Source organism: Portunus trituberculatus, chromosome 7, assembly GCF_017591435.1.
Source record: "Portunus trituberculatus isolate SZX2019 chromosome 7, ASM1759143v1, whole genome shotgun sequence".
NCBI classification, from domain to species: Eukaryota; Metazoa; Arthropoda; class Malacostraca; order Decapoda; family Portunidae; genus Portunus; species Portunus trituberculatus.
The window spans coordinates 8,048,538-8,071,523 of record NC_059261.1 but is presented as its reverse complement, the minus strand read 5'-3'; the positions used below and the strand labels follow the sequence as shown (position 1 = coordinate 8,071,523).

General features: G+C 39.8%; 2 protein-coding genes across 2 annotated transcripts; one reads left to right on the top strand and one right to left on the bottom strand.

Annotated features, from left to right (window-relative positions):
- Positions 1-130: 130 nt before the first annotated feature.
- LOC123519789 (oocyte zinc finger protein XlCOF26-like) lies at positions 131-3,330 on the bottom strand. Its single transcript, XM_045281305.1, has 3 exons — positions 3,177-3,330; positions 1,461-2,146; positions 131-666 (listed from the first exon to the last, which is right to left on the bottom strand). The coding sequence occupies exons 2-3, from the start codon at positions 2,064-2,066 to the stop codon at positions 301-303; spliced, it is 972 nt and encodes a 323-aa protein (XP_045137240.1). The 5' UTR covers positions 2,067-2,146; positions 3,177-3,330; the 3' UTR covers positions 131-300.
- An 8,909-nt stretch (positions 3,331-12,239) lies between these two features.
- On the top strand, positions 12,240-16,864 carry LOC123520252 (trypsin alpha-3-like). Its single transcript, XM_045282363.1, has 6 exons — positions 12,240-12,396; positions 13,171-13,361; positions 14,363-14,533; positions 15,708-15,845; positions 16,306-16,455; positions 16,636-16,864. The coding sequence occupies exons 1-6, from the start codon at positions 12,285-12,287 to the stop codon at positions 16,768-16,770; spliced, it is 897 nt and encodes a 298-aa protein (XP_045138298.1). The 5' UTR covers positions 12,240-12,284; the 3' UTR covers positions 16,771-16,864.
- Positions 16,865-22,986: the final 6,122 nt, after the last annotated feature.

Sequence of the window (22,986 nt, the reverse complement as noted above, 5' to 3'; positions counted from 1 at the left end):
AAAGATGAATAGATAATTGGTTGGTCACCTGACTGACTGCCTGACTGGGTGGCTGGCTGATTGACAGACTAACTGACTGACTACTTGGGTGACTGGTTGGATGGGTGGCTGACTGACTGAAAAAAGCTTAACACGAGACTTAATTTATTGGTAAAATTAATAAAGCAGATTATATGAAACAAACACAAACACACACTCACACACACACACACACACACACACACACACACACACACACACACCAGACTTTATGTATATATCATTCCCTTAAACTCCAAAATAACTTGATATAAACAGGAGTCACACTTGGGCACTCTCCTTGGCATGTGTTGCAGAGTGCTTGTTCAAATCACTCTTCCTGCTGAAACGCATCCCGCACTGCAGACATACAAAGTCCTTCGCCCCCGTGTGTGTGACTGTGTGTACATCGCGGTGGCTCTTCCTGATGAATCTCTTGCCACAGTAGAAGCACTCGTAGCGTTTGACCCCCAGGTGGATCAGGATGTGTTTGTTGAGGTCACTGTTACGAGCAAACGTCACAGAGCAGTGTGGGCAGCGATGGTTCCTCACGCCAGTGTGGATCAGGTTATGCACGTCCAGGTGGGCTTTCCTGGCAAACTTCTTTCCACACACCTGGCACCTGAAGTTTTTCTCACCTGTGTGCACCTGTAATTTCAAATTAAGTGCCTTTATTCATGATTTTATTTGTGAGAGAAAGATATTAATGGTGTAAGCTCATCTTTTTTTTAATGCAGAGAGGAAATCTGGCTAAGAACATTAAAAACAATCATCAACAAATCCCCACTTAGTTGCCAGTCCCCGAGCAGGTTTCAGAGTTAGCCAGTAGAATGGGATAAATGTGTTGAAACCTCCTCCCTCTTCAATGAGTTCAGGTCACAGGAAAGTGGAAACACAGAAGCACGCAGGGAGTTCCAGAGTATGCCAGAGAAAGGGATGAAGGATTGAGAGTACTGGTTAACTCTTGCATTAGAGAGGTGGACAGAATAGTGGAGAATGATTAAGAGTAGTTACTGGTTAATTCTTGCATTAGTGAGATGGACAGAATAGTGGAGAATGATTGACAGTACTGGTTAATTTTGGCATTAGTGAGATGGACAGAATAGTGGAGAATGATTGAGAGTACTGGTTAATTCTTGCATTAGTGAGATGGACAGAATAATGGAGAATGATTGAAAGTACTGGTTAATTCTTGCATTAGTGAGATGGACAGAATAGTGGTGAATAATTGAGAGTACTGGTTAACTCTTGCATTAGTGAGGTGGACAGAATAGTGGAGAATGATTGAGAGTGCTGGTTAATTATTGCATTAGTGAGGTGGACAGAATTGGGATGGAAGGTAGAAGAAAGCCTGGTGTTACTTTCTGGGAAAAAAAAAAAAAAGGAAAAAGAAAAAATGATGGCATATGATTGTATAAGTGAGTGTTAAAATTCTGGCTCACCTGGAAGTGTTTACTGAGGTCGTGTTTCCGGGCGAACATCTTGCGGCAAACCGAGCACTCGAACTCCTTCACCCCAGAGTGGCAGAGGTAATGCATGTCGCGGTGACTCTTACGGGAGAAAGTCTTACCACAGACCTCACAGGCGAAGCTGCCGGCGTCAGTGGTGTGCGTGAGGCAGTGCTTCTCGTGGTCGTACTTCCTGGCGAATGTCTTACCACACTCACCGCAGCGCCAGTCCTTGGGCCGGGCATTGCATCCTGTCACATGCTCTGCCAACTCCTCCTTGTCTGAAAATTTCCTCTTGCATTTGTGGCACTCAGTGGTCTGTGTGGAGTGTGTGGCGCAGTGCTTGGTGAGTGAGCGTTTGTGTGCGAAGGTCTTGCCACACTCGCCACACTCAAATACATTGCCGCTGGAATAATTTGAGATGATCTGGCTGATTTTTTTCTCACATTCCTCACACTTTGACTTCCGCTCTGTGGTGTGGACAAAGATGCAGGTCTTGACGGAGGTGACCAGCGACATGTTGCCACCACCGCCACCACTACCAACACCACCACCACCACTGCCGCCACCAGAGCCCTCCTCCTCCACCAACTCACTCATCCTGGCTCACACTCTATACATCAAGTCACCACCACCACCACCACCACCACTCTCACCACACAGCACACCCACCTGGACACCTGTAATGAAAAGGGGGCTGTTAGGGTATATCAGGGTGTGTTAGGGTACATTAGGTAGCAGTCAGGGTGTATCAGAGTGTGTCAGTGTGCATTAGGCTGTGTCAGCATGTTTTAAGGTGTTACAGTGTGTCAGGAGGTGTTATGGGGCAGTTAGGGTGTGTCAGGGTGTGTCAAGGTGTATTAGGGTGTGTCAAGGTGTATTAGGGTGTGTCAAGGTGTATAAGGGTGTGTCAAGGTATATTAAGGTGTGTCAGGCTGTACTAGGGGGTGTCAAGGTGTATTAGGGTGTGTCAAGGTGTATTAGGGTGTGTCAAGGTGTATTAAGGTGTGTAAGGGTGTGTCAAGGTGTATTAGGGTGTGTAAGGGTGTGTCATGGTGTATTGGGGTGTGTCATGGTGTATTAGGGTGTGTCATGGTGTATTAGGGTGTGTCAAGGTGTATTAGGGTGTGTCAAGGGCTATTATAGTGTGTCTGGGGCAAAATAATGCTGAAGGAGGAAAAAAGGGAAGAAGAGAAAAGAAGAGGAAGAGGAAAAGGAGAAAGGAGTGGAGGAAGAAAAAGAAGGAAGAGGAGGAGGTAGGAGGAAAAAGATTGGTAGATAAGGAGAGCAAAGGAGGAAGAGGAAGAGGAAGAGGAAGAGGAGGAGGAGGAGGAGGAGGTGAACAATAAAAAAAAATATATACCATAACACAGTGAATAAATGCTTTGTACATCAAAGAGAGAGAGAGAGAGAGAGAGAGAGAGAGAGAGAGAGAGAGAGAGAGAGAGAGATTAACTGACCTTAAATTAACGTCTGTAATGTTCAATATAGCAATCCTTCATGCCATTTCTCACCTGTACCTTGGAGTCAGGAGGTAATCAGAAGCACAAAGGTAAAGAGAAAGGTAGACGGAGAGCAATTAAGTTTCTAAGGTTTTTTTTATTATTTTACGGTCAGCTTAGTTTTGTGGATGTGGGATTCACTACAGTTACGTATTAAAGGCCTTAATTAGTTCGTACCTGTGCTAAGAGGTAATCACTAAACACTTACCAACTTCTTACGTATCTCAAAGCTTATGGTCGCTGCAGTTTTCCTCTCTTCCTGTCTTGTCCTCGCTCAGATCAACAATGGCTGATGATGATAATGATGGTGATGACATTATTTTGATCTTGATTATCTTGATACTACAGGTGGTTCGGGATCGCTCCTGACCCAAGCCTTTGGATCGGCAGCTCCTATAGAGGACAAAAATTATTGATATATTTATAAAAGATACAAGCAGAAAAAAGTAGTATTCTCTTCATTAATGATCCCTACACCTCGGTCGCCACATTCTCTCCAGATACTTCTTCACAGCCTCAATCCTCCTTTCACTCGTCTCTCTACACAGTCCCAGCAGCAACACCATCCATTCCTTTCCTGTCTTCTCCACTCTTTCATTCCTATTATGCCCTAATTCACTCAAGATCACTTGCATCAATCACCTCATGCCTGCCTCTCTCACACTTCTCACACTGCAGCATGACATGCTCCACCGTCTCGTCCTCCCCCATGTCACACATCTGGCACACTTTGCTGCGGGACTCAGACCACCTGTAGTTCCTTGCATTTACATCCATACACTGTGCCCTAGCTCTGAAGAGATCACCACCCAGGCTTCCATCATACCACCTCTCATACATCGGGGCCTCTTTCACCTTGTACCATTCCAGAGTAGTTTTTCGTTCCATCCCATTCCTCCATTCATTCAGTCCCATACTCTTCACATCTTTGTCTATCTCACTCTTCCACTTCCTCACATCCCATTCAGTTCCCACTCTGCCTCCTCTTGCCACGACCCATTCCAGCTCATTCTGATTCATCCCAGCCATTCTCACTGCCCACCCAACCTGTAGACCATTCCTCTCTGTCATTCTCATGCACCTCTTCCTCCATTTGCTTCAACTTTCACTCCACAGATACACCTTCCTTGCTATTCTTGCATCATCCATTCTCTCAAGCCTAACCTTGTACCCAAGTGTCGCTTTTATAAGATTTTCCCTAAAAGAGCTCCATCCCATATCACCTCTTAAGGCTTCTACTACTGTGTACCTCGGTGCATTCAGTGCCAGCCTAGCTACTCTACACTGCACCACTTCTAACTTGTCAATTTCACTCTCTTTCCATGCAATCACATCCATACCATACATTATACTGGGGACAGCCACACTCTTCCACACTTCTCTCAGCACGTCATACTTGCTTGCTCTCATCCTTGCCGCGCTTCCTAAACGACCCATCCACTGGTTCACCAAGCTTATTTTTTCATTCTTTTGACTTTTCACACCCATTCGGACTCATCCACATCCATAAGTACTTGTATTCTTGTGCCTGCTTTAACTCATTCTTTCCCAGCCTCCATACTGCATTACATTCATCCTCCGACCTATTCACAATCATCACCTTACTCTTCTCACTACTAAACCTAACTCAAAAATCTCTTCCATACCCATCAACCACGTCCAGAAAACTTTCCAGCTCCTCTGCTGACTCACTCATAACCACTACGTCATCTGCATAAAGAAGCGCACCTATCTCATCATGCCCACACTCACTCCTGCATTCATCCTTCTCATTCTGGCTGCTAACTCCTCTGTGTACAGGCTGAAAAGGGTTGGTGACAAATACTTCCTTGCCTAACTCCTCTCTCACTCCTCACCTAGTCTGTTTCTATATCTCCTAAACTGTACTTAGCTCTGGTATCAACATACACTATGTTGACAATCTTGGCACTCAACCCAATCTTTTCTAGGACTCTACCTAGCATTTCTCTATTCACCCTATCATAAGCTTTCTCTATGTCCAAGAAGGTGATGACCTTATTTTGATCTTGATGAACTTGATGCTACAGGTGGCTCAGGATCGCTCCTGAGCCAAGCCTTTGGATCGGCAGCTCCTATAGAGGACAAAAATATTGATACATATATAAAAGAAACAAGCAGAAAAAAGAAAAAAAGTAGTATTCTCTTCATTAATGATCCCTACACCTCGCTCGCCACATTCTCTCCAGATACTTCTTCACAGCCTCAATCCTCTTTTCACTCGTCTCTCTACACAGTCCCAGCAGCAACACCATCCATTCCTTTCCTGTCTTCTCCACTCTTTCATTCCTATTATGCCCTAATTCACTCAAGATCACTTGCATCAATCATCTCATGCCTGCCTCTCTCACACTTCTCACACTCCAGCATGACATGCTCCACCGTCTCGTCCTCCCCCATGTCACACATCTGGCACACTTTGCTGCGGGACTCAGACACCTGTAGTTCCTTGCATTCACATCCACACACTGTGCCCTAGCTTTGAAGAGATCACCACCCAAGCTGCCACCATACCACCTTTCATACATCGGGGCTTCTTTTTCCTTGTACCATTCCAGAGTACTCTCGTTCCATCTCATTCTTCCATGTATTCAGTCCCACCCACTTAACCTCTTTGTCTATCTCACTCTTCCATTTCCTCGCATCCCATTCAGTTCCTACCCTGCCTCCTCTAGTCACGATTCATTCACGCTCATTTTGATTCCTCCCATTCTCATCCCCATACCACTTGTAATCCACTCTTCTCTGTCATTCTCATGCACCTCTTCCTCCATTGACTCCCACTTCCATTCCACAGGTACACCTTCCTCACTATTCTTTCATTATCCATTCTTTCCAACCTAACCTTGTATATAAGTGTGGCTTTAACTAGTCTTTCCCTAATAGTGTTCCATCCCAAATCACCTCTCAAAGCTTCTACTGCTGTGCACCTACTAAGACCATAATAACACTGAATATTTTCAATATACTGAGAATTTAACACATACAAGGACATAGAATTGGAACTTATAGCGAGAAAGAAGAAGAGAGTCAATTGTTTTTATACTCACAGCTGATCATGGCGTCTGTATAAACCTCCCGCCAAGACGCACGGTTGACCTCACTGGAGTACCACTATATTTTCAGCATTTATAGAGGTGACAGTGCCATGACAGAGGTGCTGGAGGTTATTTAGGCACCAAGGAACAGGTGTGCAAGGTGTGACAGTGGTGTTGATAAGGGATTAGTGTGTTGGGAGGGAAAGAAGTGTGCTGGGCTGGGTGTTTGCTCCATGTCAACAAAATTAATAGTGGTGGTGACTGGTGATGTCCGTGTGGTGTTTGGTGTTGCTTACAGACACCATAAACACACTCAAACACCCCGCAACACATCCAGAATGTGTCTATATACAATCAAACACCCACACACAGAAAGTGAAGTGATGACATTTCCGACGAGACAAGAGAGCAGTGCCAGCCTTCACCACAACCCTGCACAGCGCCTCACGATCATTTATTTAAGGTATTTTTAAGGCCTGTCTCTTATTTCTAGCTTTTCTCTAGGTGTCCTTTACATATTAGAGTGAAAACAGTGCCCAAATATTGAAAAGATGATGTGTATAACGAGCAATTGTCAGTATTACCAGCTATTATTTGCTTCTTTCACTCACCGTAAGCCAAACATGTGTCAGAATGCATGCACTGCTCTTCCATTGCATATCCGTGGTCAAGAATTCCTGATGTGGCTTAATTTTGTTGTGGTGAGATGATAAATGCAACATAAGGATTATGGAACCCGCGCTGCAGTGTTCCAGGGTGCTGCCACCTCCCCGGCCTCCACCCTGCCCCCCGAGCACCACCCCTGTCCCCGTGGCAACCTGCGGGTTCCAATACTTTTTTTCATATATTCTCTAACAATAATATTACGCTTCCATGGTGTGTTTTTATGGTTTCTATAAATATTTAGTTGTGTTTGAAGTGTGTTCCGCGGCTCTGTTCGGTAAATGTGTGGCGTTTAGTGGTGTTTTATAACGTAAATATGAGCTGCCATAACCGTCAAAATTTTTCATCTCCCATTTTTTTTTTTCTTTTTCAAGCTGTAACTGGGCCTTTATATTATCAAAGAATCGTCTGTACTTTTTAAGCGTGAAATCAATCCATTGAGTGAAATATGTGGACTTTGAAATGGTGTTTTGCCCCGTTTAACGTAAGTTTTATTTTTTTCAATTTTATTTGTTTACGTTTCTGTTTGACGGTCAAACTCGTTGTAGAATGCCTTAAAAGAAAGCTCAGGCTCTGTAGAATGTGTTGAAATACTCACCAAGTTAAAATTACTAGACTTTAAAAGAGTTTTTAATGAGTTTAGAGTTTAATGCTTTTGTTTTACATAAATGCTCTTTTACTCGTTCACTTCTGGTTCTAGGTCAGTGTTGGATGCCTGAGAAGAGAGTTTATATTGTCTAATATTTTTCGAAAGAAATATAAAGTCGAAATGGCTGGACGTTTTGGCAGCGTTATAAGTGGAAATGTTTATATACATTTTATATACTTAATTTAGACAGTTTTTTAAAACTAGTTAAGCAGGAGATGTTTTGATGTTTTGGATATTAATTAAAGTATCTATCAAATCATAAAAAAGTAAGCATTCGGCCTTGGCTTCGTTTTTTCTTGAAGTCATTTTTAAAATTATTTACGTAATTCAGGCGAGTCATCCCTGTTCCCGCGCTCTTGATGACGTCACAGCCAAGATGGTGACCCGGGACGGCGTCCCTCCCTCCCTACCACCCAGTTCGTCGATATTTTGCCTAATATCTAGTTATTTCTACGTGTCTTCGTGTGTTTCTTGGCTCAGGTGTGCAGATAGTAGTAGTAGAAAGAAGAAGGAAGGAGAAATAAAGAAGGATGAGGTGGAAGGAAGAAATAACTGGAGGAGCAGGCAAGCCATAATAAGTACTCTCCCTCCACTTCCTCAATATTTTGCCTAATATCTCATGTTTTCTAAGTGTTTTGATGTGTTTCTAGGTTGAGGCGTGTTGGTGGAAGCAGGAGAAGAAAGAAAAAAAGGAAGAGGACGAAGAAGAAAGGAAAAATGGAAGTGGAAGAGGAGGAGCCAAGCCACAATATTTAGATAAGTTCCCATTTTAATGTTACCGTTCTTTATAATGCATTTTGGTGTTTTTGGGTTATATCTGAAGTATTTTAAGTGTGCTTGGTAGTGTTGCAGGATGTTTTGAGTATATTTTGTGTGTTTTCAGTGTGTGTTAGATGTTTTTAGGTATATTTTACATATCTTGAGTATGGTGTAGAGGGTCTTTGAATATATGGATGTGTTCTGATTGTGGTTAGAGGAATTTTGAGGTGTTGTATGGTGTACTGTGTGTTTTGGATTAGTTTTAAGTGGTCCGTGCGTGTGTGTGGAGTGTCTTAGGTGTGGTTTTGTGTTGTCAAATTGCTGTGTTCAGGTTTGCTGTTGTCAACTCCACACAGTACGGTGGACATCTGGAAGGAATTAAGTGATGAGATTGTATGGAACTGTATGGAATGTATTGAGTGATTAAATTGTTACAGCAAATAATGTGCATAACTTTCAAGAATAATGAGATAAATGGAGACATGGAGACAGAACACTATGAGCCCCACTCCAACCCTGTACAATAAAACTAGCTAAATACACACAGTCTTGTTGTCTTTAGCAATCTTACTTGATGTGTATGTTCATCTCTCTCTCTCTCTCTCTCTCTCTCTCTCTCTCTCTCTCTCTCTCAGGAAAAAGGAACTGTGTGTGTGTGTGTGTGTGTGTGTGTGTGTGTGTGTGTGTGTGTGTGTGTGTGTGTGTGTGTGTGTGTGTGTGTGTGAGGGCAGGGCAATGTAGAAACACTCCATATATACACACAATGAATAAACATAAAATAAAATAAATAAGCTAATAAAATAGAATAAAATAAATAAAGTAATAAATGAATAAGTAAATAAATCAATAAACAAATCAATGACCCACATATGCACCTCCTCTGACCCAATACCGATTGTATGACCATTGCCTATGCACAGGTGTGTGTGTGTGTGTGTGTGTGAATGTTTGCATGTGTGTGGTGTACACCTGTGCCATTCATTCATCACTCCACAAATGACCTGATGAAAGGCAAACATCAGAGAACCAGTGAATTAGATGATCTTCCCACCTCTTTGAAAGCTTGCACACTTGAACAAACACACACACACACACACACACACACACACACACACACACACACACACACACACACACACACACACACACACACACACACACACAGGAAGACTTAAACAAGATCTGGAAATGGAGTAAAAAATGGGAGATGGAATTCAATGTGGACAAAAGCCATGTCATGGAAATGGGAAAAAAGTGAAAGACGACCAGTGGGAATCAATAAGATGGGAGATGGAGTAGAACTAGAAAAAGTAAAAAAGGAAAAGGACTTGGGAGTAACAATGGAAGAAAACAATCAACCGGTAAGCCATATTGATAGAATTTTCAGGGAGACGTATAATTTGCTAAGGAATATTGGATTAGCATTTCATTACATGGACAAAGAAATGATGAAGAAATTGATAAGTACTAAAATAAGACCTAGATTGGAATATGCAGGAGCTGTATAGAGCCCCCATAAAAAGAAACACATAAGGAAATTGGAGAGACTACAAAAAATGGCTACAAGAATGGTTCCAGAATTTAAAGGGATGACATATGAGGAGAGACTAAAAGCAATGGATCTACCAATCCTGGAACAGAGAAGAGAGAGAGGGGATCTGATACAAGTTTATAAATTGATTAACGAAATGGATCAAGTGGATAATGAGAAACTAATCCTGAGAGAAGGATATGACATTAGAAGCACAAGATCGCATAGTAAGAAACTGAGGGAAGGGAAGATGTCTGAGAGATGTTAAAAAATTTAGTTTCCCGCAAAGATGTGTTGAGACTTGGAACAGTTTAAGTGAGGAAGTGGTGTCAGCAAAGAGTGTACATAGTTTTAAAGAAAAATTGGATAAGTGTAGATATGGAGACGGGGCCACACGAGCATAAAGCCCAGGCCCTGTAAAACTACAACTAGGTAAATACACACACACACACACACACACACACACACACACACACACACACACACACACACACACACACACACACACACACACACACAGATAACTCACAAACATTCAGGGGCAACACTATAATAACTAAAATAAAGCTTGTGTTTGAAGGAATATGATAATGAGTACAATATAGAGTACTCATCAATAAATGGCACAAGTAGAGCATGTTAAATAGAGCTTGGTTAACAAATATATAATGTTAAAATGAACAAAAAAAAAATAAAAGCTTGATATGAATGAATGATACAATAAATGAGTTAAAATAGAATAAATCAAAATAAAGTACTGATGAAATGAACAAAACTAGCATAATAAATGAACAACACTATCATCAATTTATATAAAGCTTCTGTAGCAAAACAAATAATGCTATGAATGAAATAAAGCTTGCATATGAATGAGAGGAGAGCCAAACACAGGCTGTAACATGACTTTTCGCAGATACAGCCAGAGGTGAAGGTACAGGCTATTCTAAAAGGAAATGAGTCAGTGCAGGTGTGGTGTGACGTAAGTGTGGGTGAGTGTGTGTCCACAGTCAGGCATACATTTTATTTATTTATTTTTATTTATTTTTTTTTTTTTATTTATAACGTGGGCTTTTCACGGGATTTTCTGGGCTAAAGGGGATACCTTTTAGGCTACCTCCTATCTCAAAGCCCACCCGCTAGGAAACTGTTGTCCCGAGTGAGGAAGCCCAACCTATACTCAGACCATGGACAGGATTGGAACCCGTGTGCTTGGAGACCCCTCGGACCCCAAAGCACGCATGGTTCCACTGTTTCACTATCCCTATCCTTTGGCTAACTCTATCGGCACTATAAGGAGATTGGCAACTGAGTAAGCCTTTTTTCACTTTATATATCTGTTGCCCTTAGCCAGTTCTCCTCTCTTAACCTTTTCAGTACTGGAACACATTTCTACCATGCGTTTTGGGTGTGACTAGACAATTTTGTTGACATTACGAAGGGTCTTTGGAGGTCAAAAGATTAATGGCCACAGTCTTCACCATTTTAATCCCTACGTGAATTTCTGATGCTGTATAAAATCACCAAATAGTAATCAGATTAATTGGAAAATGTGTCATGATACTGAAGGGGTTAGCATAAGATAAAAAAAAAAAAAAAGAAGTTAAACTGTAAATGATCTAATGGTATTTTTACAAGTTTCTGAACACTGCAGTACACATAATGGGACAAGAGGGATTAATGAGATGGGGGATAATACTGGTGAACATTAAGCTAGGGTAGTATAGGGTAGTGTGGTTGTAATTAATGATAAACAAGAATACTGTAATTGAAGATAAAATAATGGGATGAGAGAGATTAATGGGCTGGGTGATATACTGGTGACCATTAAGGGTAAAAAAAAAAGTAATATTGTAAAAGTGATAAATGGACTGGTGATATACTGGTGACCATTAAGCAAGAGTAAAAAAAAAGATGTGAAATACGATTAATGGACTGGTGATATACTGGTGACCATTAGGTAAGGATAAAAAAAATTATGTGAAAGCGATTAATGGACTGGTGATATACTGGTGACCATTAAGCAAGGGGTAAAAAAAAAGCAATTAATAGATTGGTGATATACTTTGGATACTACACTAACTTGTGGCCGCAGTGGTACAGTGGAACCATGCGTGCTTTGGGGTCCAAGGGCTCTCCAAGCGCACGGGTTCGAATCCTGTCCACGGTCTGAGTGTAGGTTGGGCTTCCTCACTCGGGGCAACGGTTTCTCTAGAAAACCACAAAATAACTACTTGAACATTGCAAGCCACTTAGAGACATGACAACCACCTTGAAAACCCCCCAACAACTTCCACCAAGGCTTCTCAGACTTATACAAGAGGCGCGACATTAAAATCCCCAAAAAGAACACTGAAATAAGACCTTGGAAACCGTGTAGTAATTTTAACTCTATGTATAGTTCATTAACTCTTTCTTCTCACAGTTCCACCCTATACAAGTGTGTGTGAGGACATGCCGACATACTTTGAAGTGAGTAAATTGAGTGTAGTGTGAATTTCCTGATATGAAAAGTAGAATTACATAATGGGAACAAAACTGATGAGATTTATTGAGGAACTGTCAACACAAGTGGGATGGAGGGAGTGGGAGTTCAGTATATAAGGGAGTGGAGGAGGTGGAGATAGCACAGCAAGGCAAAGCAAGGCAGCAGTGACAGCCATGGCTCTTCCTCTGTGCTTCCCAAGGCTCCTGGTGGTAGTGGTGGTGATGGTGGTGGGTGCTCTGGCTCTCCCTTCCCATCCCACTAACACTTCCATTCATTTCGTCCATCGTTAGTTCCAATTCATCGGGTTTTTTGTAATATTTTCTTCTTTCTCTTTATCTTAAGCTTTGGTATCTTCATCTTTTCTTTTTTTCTTCCTTAGTTTACTTTTCCTCAGTTTCATCTTCTATTCCTCATATTTTTCTCATTTTTCATCTTCCTAAGCTAACTTTTCCTCTGTACAATCTTGTTTTCTTCATGTTTTTCTTCTTTTTTCTTCTTCCTAAGCTAACTTTTCCTCATTACCATCTTGTTTTGTTGTCACTGTTTCTTCTTTCTCTCTTCCTCCATCCTTTGAATTCTGTGACAGTTTAACAGGCTCTGGTGGAAGTTGCTGGGGTTAACAAGAGCTTTTCATCATTCTGTGGAAGTTTAACAGGGTCTAGTAGAAGTTATTGGGGTTTTCAAGGGTTCATGGTTCTAGTGGAAGTTATTGGGGTTTTCAAGGGTGTTTTCATGGTTCTAGTGGAAGTTATTGGGATTTTTCAAAGGTGTTTTTTTATAAATCTAGCTTCAGTTATTGGGGTTCTCAAGAGTATTTCAGTTGTTCTAGTGGAAGTTACTACAATTTTCAAGGGTGTCTTCATGGTTCTAGCTAAAGTTATTGGAGTTTTCAAAGGTGTTTTCATAATTTTATTGAAAGTTACTGGGTTTTATCAAGGCTTTTCAGGATTCTTGTGAAAGTTAATGAGATTTTCAAGGGCGAGTGTTCAAGTGCAGGTCAACCATACATTCTTCCACTCCCTGTGCTTCATCTAACCTTCCCCTGTTTTCTCCCAACAGCCGAGCCACGTGTTAACTTTGACACATCCTGCCGATGTGGTCAGAAGGCGCCCTCGAGGATTGTGGGAGGCCAGCAGACTGAAGTGAACGAGTGGCCTTGGATGGCAGCTCTCCTCTACTACAACCAGCAGTTCTGTGGTGGCTCTCTCATCAACGATCGCTACGTCCTCACTGCCGCTCATTGCACTGTGGTATGTCCGAGTGTTTCACAGCAAAAATAGCGTAATAAAATAGCTGATCTTTTTCATTAAGCCCTTCGATACTGAGACGCATTTTCAGCTTGAGTTTTGTGGTGTGATTAGACAATTTTATTTGCATTAGAAAGGGTCTATGGAAGTCAGAAGATTAATGGCCATAGTCTTCACTATTTTAATCCCCAAATTAGATTCTGGAACTGTGTAAAATCGTCAAATATTAAACACAGTGAATATGAAAATGCATCCTGGTACTGAAGGGGTTAGTAACAGCGGAAAATAAAACTGAATGATATAATGTAATATGTATATGGCAGTTAATGGGTTTTTTTATCAATGCTTTTTCATGTTTTTTATTGTTTAATAGAAGTCACTATGGTTTTTCAAGTGTCTTCATGGTTCTATTGACAGTTTAACCAGTTCTAATGGAAGTAGGGGTTTTCAAGAGTGGGTTTAACAAATTCTAATGGGAGTTATTGAGGGTTTTTGTGGGATTTCCTTGTTTTAGTGACAGTTTAACAGGTTCTAATGGAAGTCGCTGGAATTTTCAAGTGTGTCTTTAATGGTTCCAGACAGATTAACAAGGGGAATTATGGTTCAGTGGACTGTAATGGAAGTTAATGGGAATTTTGTAATGTGTTTTAATGATTCCAGTGACAGTTTAACAGATTCTAATGGAAGTTAATGGGATTTTTCATGATTCAAGTGACAGATTAACAAGGGAATTATGGTTCAATAGGCTCTAATGGAGTTAATAAGGAAGTTAATGGGGATTTTCTAGCATGTTTTTCTGGGTACTGTGCAGATGAAGTGTTGAACAAGTCCCTTTCCCCACACACAGGACTTCAGAGCCAGCCATATTAAAAAAAAAAAAAAAAAAAAAAAAAACAAAGCCTCTAGTGAAGTTAATCAGGAATTTACTAGGGATTTTCAAACAAGTTTTCCTGGTTACTGTGCAGGAAATGAAGTGTTGAACAAGTCTCCTTCCCCACACACAGGACTTCAGGGCCAGCGAGATCACGGTGAGACTGGCGGAACACAACTTGGCCATTAGCAGCGAGACCAGTGTTGTAGTTCGCTCTGTCTCACAGATCATCAACCACCCTAACTACCAGTCTGGCTCTGAGAAGAACGACATTGCCCTCCTCAAGCTGTCCTCCCCTGTCACGGTATGTTGCTGTTGTTGTTGTTGTTGTTGTTGTTGTTGTTTAATTTCTTTAGTACCATGACACTTTTTTTTCATATTTTCTTCTTACTATTTGGTGATTTTATGCAGCTTCAGAAACGTATGTGGTGATTAAAATAGTGAAGGATATTGGCCTTTAATCACCTGTCCTCCATAGACCCTTCCTAATGTCAACAGAATAGTCTAATCACACACACACACAAAACTCACGGGAAAAATGCGTCCCAGTAATGAAGGGAAATCTGAACATCGGTAACCAAGGTGCCTAAAGGGGGGGGGGGTAAAAGCCAGTCCTCAAGCAGGCTGTGATTCACTTTTAAATACACGAAGAACTCCATAATGTACACGATAGAAGCGCACGTCAGAAAGAGGAAATTTCACGTCATAAAAACTAAATGCCATTCCCCTCAATACCAATTTTCCTACCCCAAGCTAACTTTCCTCTGCATTTCCTCATATCTCACACATAAAAGGCATTAATTAACAGTAGAAGCAGTCATAATAGTAATTCTTTCCCCTTTCCTTCAAATCTTTCCCCATTTTCCCCTCAATACCAATTTTCCTACGCCAAGCTTACTTTTCTTATACATTTCCTTATATCTCACACATAAAAGGCATTAATCAACAGTAGAAGCAGTCATAACAGTACTTCCTTCCCCTTTCCTTCAAATCTTTTTCCATTTTCCCCTTACTACCATTTTTCCTACCCCAAGCTTATTTTCCTCTATATTTCCTCATATCTCACACATAAAAGGCATTAATTAACAGTAGAAGCAGTCATAACAGTACTTCTTTCCCCATTCCTTCCAATCTTTTCCATCTTTTTCCCCTCAATACCATTTTTCCTACCCCAAGCTAACTTTCCTCTACATTTCCTCATATCTCACACATAAAAGGCATTAATTAACAGTAGAAGCAGCCATAATAGTACTTTTTTCCCCATTTTTTCTTACCTTTTCCCCCTTCTCCCCTCACAACCACTTTTCCTACCCCAAGCTCATTTTCCTCTACATTTCCTCATATCTCACACATAAAAGGCATTAATTAACAGTAGAAGCAGTCATAACAGTACTTCTTTCCCTTTCCCTTCAAATCTTATCCCCATTTTCCCCTCACTATGTTTTCTTTCCCTATCCCAAGCTTACTTTCCTCCACAGGTGTCGTCTACAGTCCTCCCGGTGTGCATGCCTCCCCCTAGGCCCAAGTATGCCGGCAGGACAGCTACAGTGACAGGCTGGGGCACCACTTCCTCAGGCGGTTCCTCACCCAACTCTCTGAGGGAGGTGGATGTTAAGGTAAGACTCTACTACTGTTCCTCTCTCTCTCTCTCTCTTAATGCTGGTGTAAGGTTAGTGCCAGGTTATTTTAGTGTTAATCCCTTCAGTATCAGGACATGTTTTCATATTCATTTTCTTTACTATTTGGTGATTTTATACAGTTTCAGAATCTTGTGTGGATTAAAATAGTGAAGACTGTGGCCATCAATCTTCTGACCTCCATAGACCCTTCCTAATGTCAATAAAATGGTCTAATCACACCCAAATCTCTTGGTAAAAATGTGTCGCAGTGTAGAATAGTGAGGACTGTGGCCATCAATATCCTGACCTCCATAGACCCTTCCTAATGTCAATAAAATAGTCTAATGGTTCACAAATCTCAAGGTAAAAATGTGTCCCATGTCTATGGTAATGGTGGTAATGGTGATGTCAGTGTGTGGTGTTGGTGCATGTGGTGGTAATGGTGTTGTTGGTGCAGGTGCTGCGGAACAGTGACTGCCAGTCCAGCTATGGGACCAGCTCCATCATCAGCTCCATGCTGTGTGCCTCCGCCCCGGGCAAGGACTCCTGCCAGGGTGACTCCGGAGGTCCTCTTGTCTTCAAGGACGCTGGTAACAACTATGACCAGGTGAGGTGTGGCTGATGATTACCTTAACATTCTGTAGCCCAATCTAACCTAACTTGATATAGCACAGAATAGCCTAACCTAACCTAATGTAACCTAACTTATGTCAGACTATAAGTAAGTAGTTTTGTGGGGCATAGGTGAATACTAATGGCATCTCTGTGTGTGTGTGTGTGTGACAAGATTGGTGTGGTGAGCTGGGGCTACGGCTGTGCTGCTCCCAACTACCCTGGAGTGTACACACGCGTCAACAGCTACCTCACATGGATCAGGGACAACACAGAGGATGGGGTGTACTGTGCCGGCATGAACCTCTAATGCTATTGTTGCTGCTACTGCTGTCGTGTGATGCAGGTAGAAGACATCACACCTGTTCAACATTATAGTGACAGGGGGGGGAGGGGTGCACCTGTCCACTCAATGCTTTAGTTTACAATCATTAAGTGCCACAGTGCATTCAGTTTTCAGTTCTTTAGCTTCTGTTCAAACCAGTGAACTGTGACAACTTTGCATCACTGTTGGTGTTTCAAAAAGAACTGAACAAACTAGGAGTGAATTGGCTTACTATTTCTGTCTGTCAGTCCATCATAGACAAACCCATTTAGTTCTTGAGCCTCTCTTCACACCAGTTAGCCCAACCAATGCATGGCTGTCAGTGTTTAAAGAACTCACCACATTAGACTACCACTCCCTCAGTGGCACTGTAATGAAACCAAACATCAATAAACATCCATTAAAAAACCATTGTCTCTCATACCTGCTGTCCACCACACTTGTCAAGTCCCCGGCAGGCTGAACGATGCCTCACACTCCGCCACATTGAGACCTGTACCCTGAAACACTTCACTTTCTCACAGTCACTACTTTCCAAAGGCTCTAGTTGAAGATACTCACAGTTTTTAAGGGTATTTTCATGCTTGTGGTGATAAACTGGCATTATCTCTACTTAATCAAAAGGAAAAAACTGTCATGGAAAGCTGGGTAGTCATCTCTGTGGCCTTAGAAAATAGTACTGGTGAGAGAGCAAGGCATTATTTGGTAAGTACCACGGCAGCTGAACACACATCAAGCTGCCGTCACTACTAGGAGCCACACCAGACAACACCTGGTATCTGTGAGGAAGCAGACTCAAGAAATTATTAATAGAAGAGGGTGATTCTTAGACAAGGGAACAAGTAATGGATCCAGGAGGGTTGAGTAATGGAGAAATCCATATTCCTTTCTCATTCACTAATCCACCTCTCCATTAACTCGTATTCCTTCCACCCATCCATTCATCTCTCTCTCTCTCTCTCTCTCTCTCTCTCTCTCTCTCTCTCTCTCAAGGTACAGTCATGGAATCAAACAAGGTCAATATACTAGTTGTTCATTAATAAATCACAGAGGGTAGTAAGAAAAGCTACATAGATTTACAATTTGAGTTAAAAGTACCCATTCTTATATTACTAAAGGCAGGGAATATTGGAGATTCTGTCCTGTATTATTAAAGGCAGGGAATATTGGAGATTCTGTCCTGTATTATTAAAGGCAGGGAATATTGGAGATTCAGTCCGGAGTAGTCTTATTATTAGCAAAGATAGGAGTTGATGAGAATAAAGATAATGATAATAGTATACATCCTTATATAGATTTTCAAATGAAGTTAAGAGAGTAGTTTTAGCATTGGGAAAGATAAAAGTTGATGAAAATAAAAATAATAATAGTATAAATCCTTATGTAGATTTTCAAATGAAGTTCAGAGTTTAAAGTATTCTTAGCAGTAAAAAGATAGGAAAAAAAATTTGCTGAGAATAAAAATAATAATAGTATAGATCTTTATATAGATTTTCAAATGAAGTTCAGAGTTTAAAGGATTCTTAGCAGTAAAAGATAGGATAAAAAAAATAGCTGAGTATAAAAATGATAATAAAAGTAGAGATTTAAAGAAACTTGTGTAGATTTTGTGAAGTCTGAAATAATTAAAACTACAGGAAGAAGAAGAAATAAAAATGACAACAGGGAATCAAAATGGGTAACACACCATTGAAAACAGATTACATATATAAAATTCCAATAGATTATAATATAGATTCAAAACAGATTATATAGCAAATTTAAAATAGATTATAAAACTTCGAAAAACAGATCGTATAGACTTAAAAAGAATTCTATGCTTAAAAATAATAGTTAGTCTTTTTTTAGAGTACATAAATAAGATTCAAAACAGATTATATAGCAAATTCAAGATAGATTATAAAACTTTGAAAAACAGATCGTATAGACTTAAACACAATTCTATGCTTAAAAATAATCAAGTTTAGAGTCTTTTTTAGAGTGAGTACATAAATAAGCACCGAAGAGGATAAATATTGCATGAAACACCACCACATTGCTACATTTGGTTACTAGTGCGCCTTAACCTAACCAATCTAACACTAATACACCCTTACACTTACACCCTACCTTCCCTAATACATGAACTAAACACACCCTATGCAGCTAACTTACTCACCATAACACTTTCCTAACACACCCTAACACTACCAACCTAACTTACTAACACACTACAACCTACAACACTAACACCCCTATGCATCTAATTTACTAACCATAACACTCTCTAACACCCTAACACTTTTCTAACACACCCTAACACTACCAAACTTACTAACACACTGCAACCTATCACCCTAACACTAACACCCCTATACTTCTAATTTACTAACCCTAACACACCCTAACTAGCTACATCTTAACTTCTTCAGTACCATGACACATTTTCTTATTCATTCTGGCTACTATTTGGTGATTTTATACAGCTTCAGAAACTCATGTGGGAGTTAAAATAGTGAAGACTGCTGCCATTAACCTTCTGACCTTCAAAGACCTTTCCTAATGTCAATAAAATGGTCTAATCACGCCCAAAACTTGCATTTTCATATTTATTTCCCTTACTATTTGAAGACTGGCCAATAATCTTCTGACCTTCATAGACCTTTCCCAATGTCAATAAAATGGTCTAATCACACCCAAAACTTGCATTTTCGTATTTATTCTCCTTACTGTTTGGTGATTTTATGGTTTCAAAAACTTATGTAAGAGTTAAAACAGTGAAGACTGTGGCCATTAACCTTCTGTCCTTCATATACCTTTCCTAATGTCAATAAAATGGTCTAATCACACCCAAAACTTGCATTTTTGTATTTATTTTCCTTGCTATTTGGTGATTTTTACAGCTTCAGAAACTCATGTAAGAGTTAAAATAGTGAAGACTGCGACCATTAATCTTCTGACCTTCATAGACCTTTCCCAATGCCAATAAAATGGTCTAATGATAATCAAAGCACAACATAAAAATGCAGCCCAGTACTGAAGCAGTAACTTAACATACTACCATCCACTTTCAATTGAAAGAGGTGTTGTTTGCAGAAAGTAACACCTGATAGTGAGTGAGGTGGACAGCGTGTTGCCAGCAGTGGTGTTGGCTATGTGCTGCGGCAACAGAGCGTATGTACAGCTAACTCTTGATTGATGGGTGTTTAATTTACACGTGTAAATCGAGAGTTACCTGTATCTCATAGGCATGGCAGACTGACTTGACTTGACCTGACCTAACCTAACCTAACCTTAACCTATAAACTAACAAAAATACATCTTTCGTTTTTTTAATCTGCCATATACATATAAAAGTTTAAAAATATATTATGTGATTTGAACATTCTTTCCAAATATCAAACTTTTGGAGGGAACACTGTGTAGTAAAAATATAAATACATAAATTAAAAAGAAAAAAATAGTTATATTTTCCTCAGGAAGTTGTGCAAAAAAAAAAAAAAAATATATATATATATATATATATATATATATATATATATATATATATATATATATATATATATATATATATATATATATATAAAGAAAAAGATGAACAGAGAAGAAGGGAGGGAGTAAGTGTACCTGTTGTTTTGTTGCTGTACACCCTCCCACAGGAAATGAGGCAAGACAGGTGTATCCTAGTGAGCTTTACCCACCCCTCCCTGCCGACACAGTAAGGGACATGTGGGGGTGTGTGGAAAGACAAGACACACACACACAACACACACACACACACACACACACACACACACATAATGGATAATGAGAAACTAATCCTGAGAGAAGAATATGATATTAGAAGCACAAGATCGCATAGTAAGAAACTGAGGAAGGAAAGATGTCTGAGAGATGTTAAAAAATTGAGTTTCCCACAAAGATGTGTTGAGACGTGGAACGGTTTGAGTGAGGAAGTGGTGTCAGCAAAGAGTGTACATAGTTTTAAAGAAAAATTGGATAAGTGTAGATATGGAGACGAGGCCACATGAGCATAAAGCCCAGGCCCTGTAAAACTACAACTAGGTAAATACACACACACACACACACACACACACACACACACACACACACACACACACACACACATAGTTAATGTTTCCTAAGGCCACAGCAACACATTTGATAATCTGTTTCCTGCGACCTTCCTTTTAAATCTTTGTGACTCTTGTTGCCATTTAGGAAACTACATACATTGTTTTTCGTATTCATTTGTCTCTATAAAGCAAGGCAGTGGCAGTAATGAGTAATAGGGAAATATATGAGGCAGACATATAATTTCCTGGAACCTTCCTTTGAAATCTTTGTGAGTTTTAGTTATATCTTAGAACACTACATTACATTTTACACTTATGTCTCTATAAAGCAAGGCAGCGGCAGTAATGAGTAATGGCAAAGAAATATGAGGCAAACCTACAATTTCCTGGAACCTTCCTTTTAAAATCTTTGTGAGTTTTGATTATATCTTAGGAAACTACACTATTGTTTACACTTATTTGTCTTTATAAAGTAAGGCAAAGACAATAATGAGTAATGGGGAAATATATGAGGCAAACCTACAATATCCTGCAACTTTACAAACTCATTTTCTTCACTAGTCTTCTTCCTTCTTTCATTCACTCATTTTGTTTCCCTTCCACCTCTACTAACATTACTTTCCCTTTGAAATTTTTGTGAGTAATTATTTCTGAAGACACTATAATGCTAATGCTTAAAAACACTAACCTGTTTACATGCACCTGCCTCTCACTCCCAACACACGCTAGTCTTTGTGTTTCCTTTGTCGCTCCATAAACAACGCTCGGTATGTCACTTAAAGCTATCCACTAATGTATTCTCAAGGCAACAACAACCCTGCAGCTTTGGCCAGACAGGCAGATGGACAGACACTAGTTGGTGGTGAAATAGGCTCGGAAAAGTGTGGCTCATATCAAACGCAGAGCCACATACTAGTAATGATTGGGTTAAAAAATCTTATATTGAGTTTGGCTGTAGAAAAGGAAAGAACGGGTGATAAAATTAGAACGTTTGGCTCAAAAACACACACAATGGCAAATGGAAAGCCAAACACTTGGGTTAAAAAATCTTACATTGTGTTTGGCTGTAGAAAAGGCAAGAACGGGTGATAAAATTAAAACCTTTGGCTTGGAAACAGACATAATGGCAAACGGAGAACCAAACACTAATGAAGATTGAATAAAAAAATGTAATATTGAGTTTGAAAATAAAAAAAAGGAAAGAACAGGAGATGAAATTAAAACGTTTGGCTCTAAAAATGTGTCATAACAAATGGATGGCTTGGAAAAATGTCATAACAAACGGATGGCTCGGAAAAATGTGTCAACAAACGAAGAGCCACATACTAGTAATGATTGGGTAAAAAAACGTAACATTGAGTTTGGACGAAGGTTTAGCAAGAACTGGTGATAAAATTAGAACGTTTGGCTTGGAAACAGACATAATGGCAAACGGAGAACCAAACACGATTGAATAAAAAAAATGAAAGATTAAGTTTGAATACAGAAATGGCAAGAAATGGTGATAAACTTATAATATTTGGCTCAAAAATAAAGATAATGGCAAACGGAGAACCTAAAACAGACATAATGGCAAACAGAGAACCAAACACTGGGGACTAATGGGTAAAAAAAAACAAAATATTGAGTTTGGATATAAAAATGGCAAAAACTGGGGACAAAAAACACATTACCAGAAACTATATATAAAAAAAATAAATAAATAAATAAAAAATAAATAAAAACTAGAAAAGAAAAAAAAAATTCTTTCACCTAAAAATGTCACTCAAACAAACAAACTCTGGCTCGGAAACATCACAACAAACAAACAAACAAAGCACAAACCACAAGCAAGTCAAAGAAAACGATAATATTGACACTTGGAAATAAAAAATGGCAACCAGGCAAATCTTGGTGGAAAAGTAAGCAAAGAGAGAGAGAGAGAGAGAGAGAGAGAGAGAGAGAGAGAGAGAGAGAGAGAGAGAGAGAGAGAGAAAAGAAAAAGAAAAGAAGCAAATGGAATAAATAACAAAAAACAAGAGTGAAAACAAGGAAATGTGGCAAAAATTCTGTCAGAGAGAAAAAAAAAAAAAAAAAAAAAAAAAAAAAAGAGAAATGAATAAAAAATAAAAACAAGGAGATTAAAAACAACAAGAGACACATAGCC

Coding starts and splice junctions, on each gene's coding strand:
- LOC123520252 (XM_045282363.1), top strand. CDS start 12,285: ATGGCTCTTCCTCTGTGCTTCCCAAGGCTCCTGGTGGTAGTGGTGGTG. Junction 14,534..15,707: donor AGCTGTCCTCCCCTGTCACG/GTATGTTGCTGT, acceptor TTTCCTCCACAG/GTGTCGTCTACAGTCCTCCC. Junction 15,846..16,305: donor TGAGGGAGGTGGATGTTAAG/GTAAGACTCTAC, acceptor TTGTTGGTGCAG/GTGCTGCGGAACAGTGACTG.
- LOC123519789 (XM_045281305.1), bottom strand. CDS start 2,066: ATGAGTGAGTTGGTGGAGGAGGAGGGCTCTGGTGGCGGCAGTGGTGGT. Junction 667..1,460: donor ACCTCAGTAAACACTTCCAG/GTGAGCCAGAAT, acceptor TTGAAATTACAG/GTGCACACAGGTGAGAAAAA.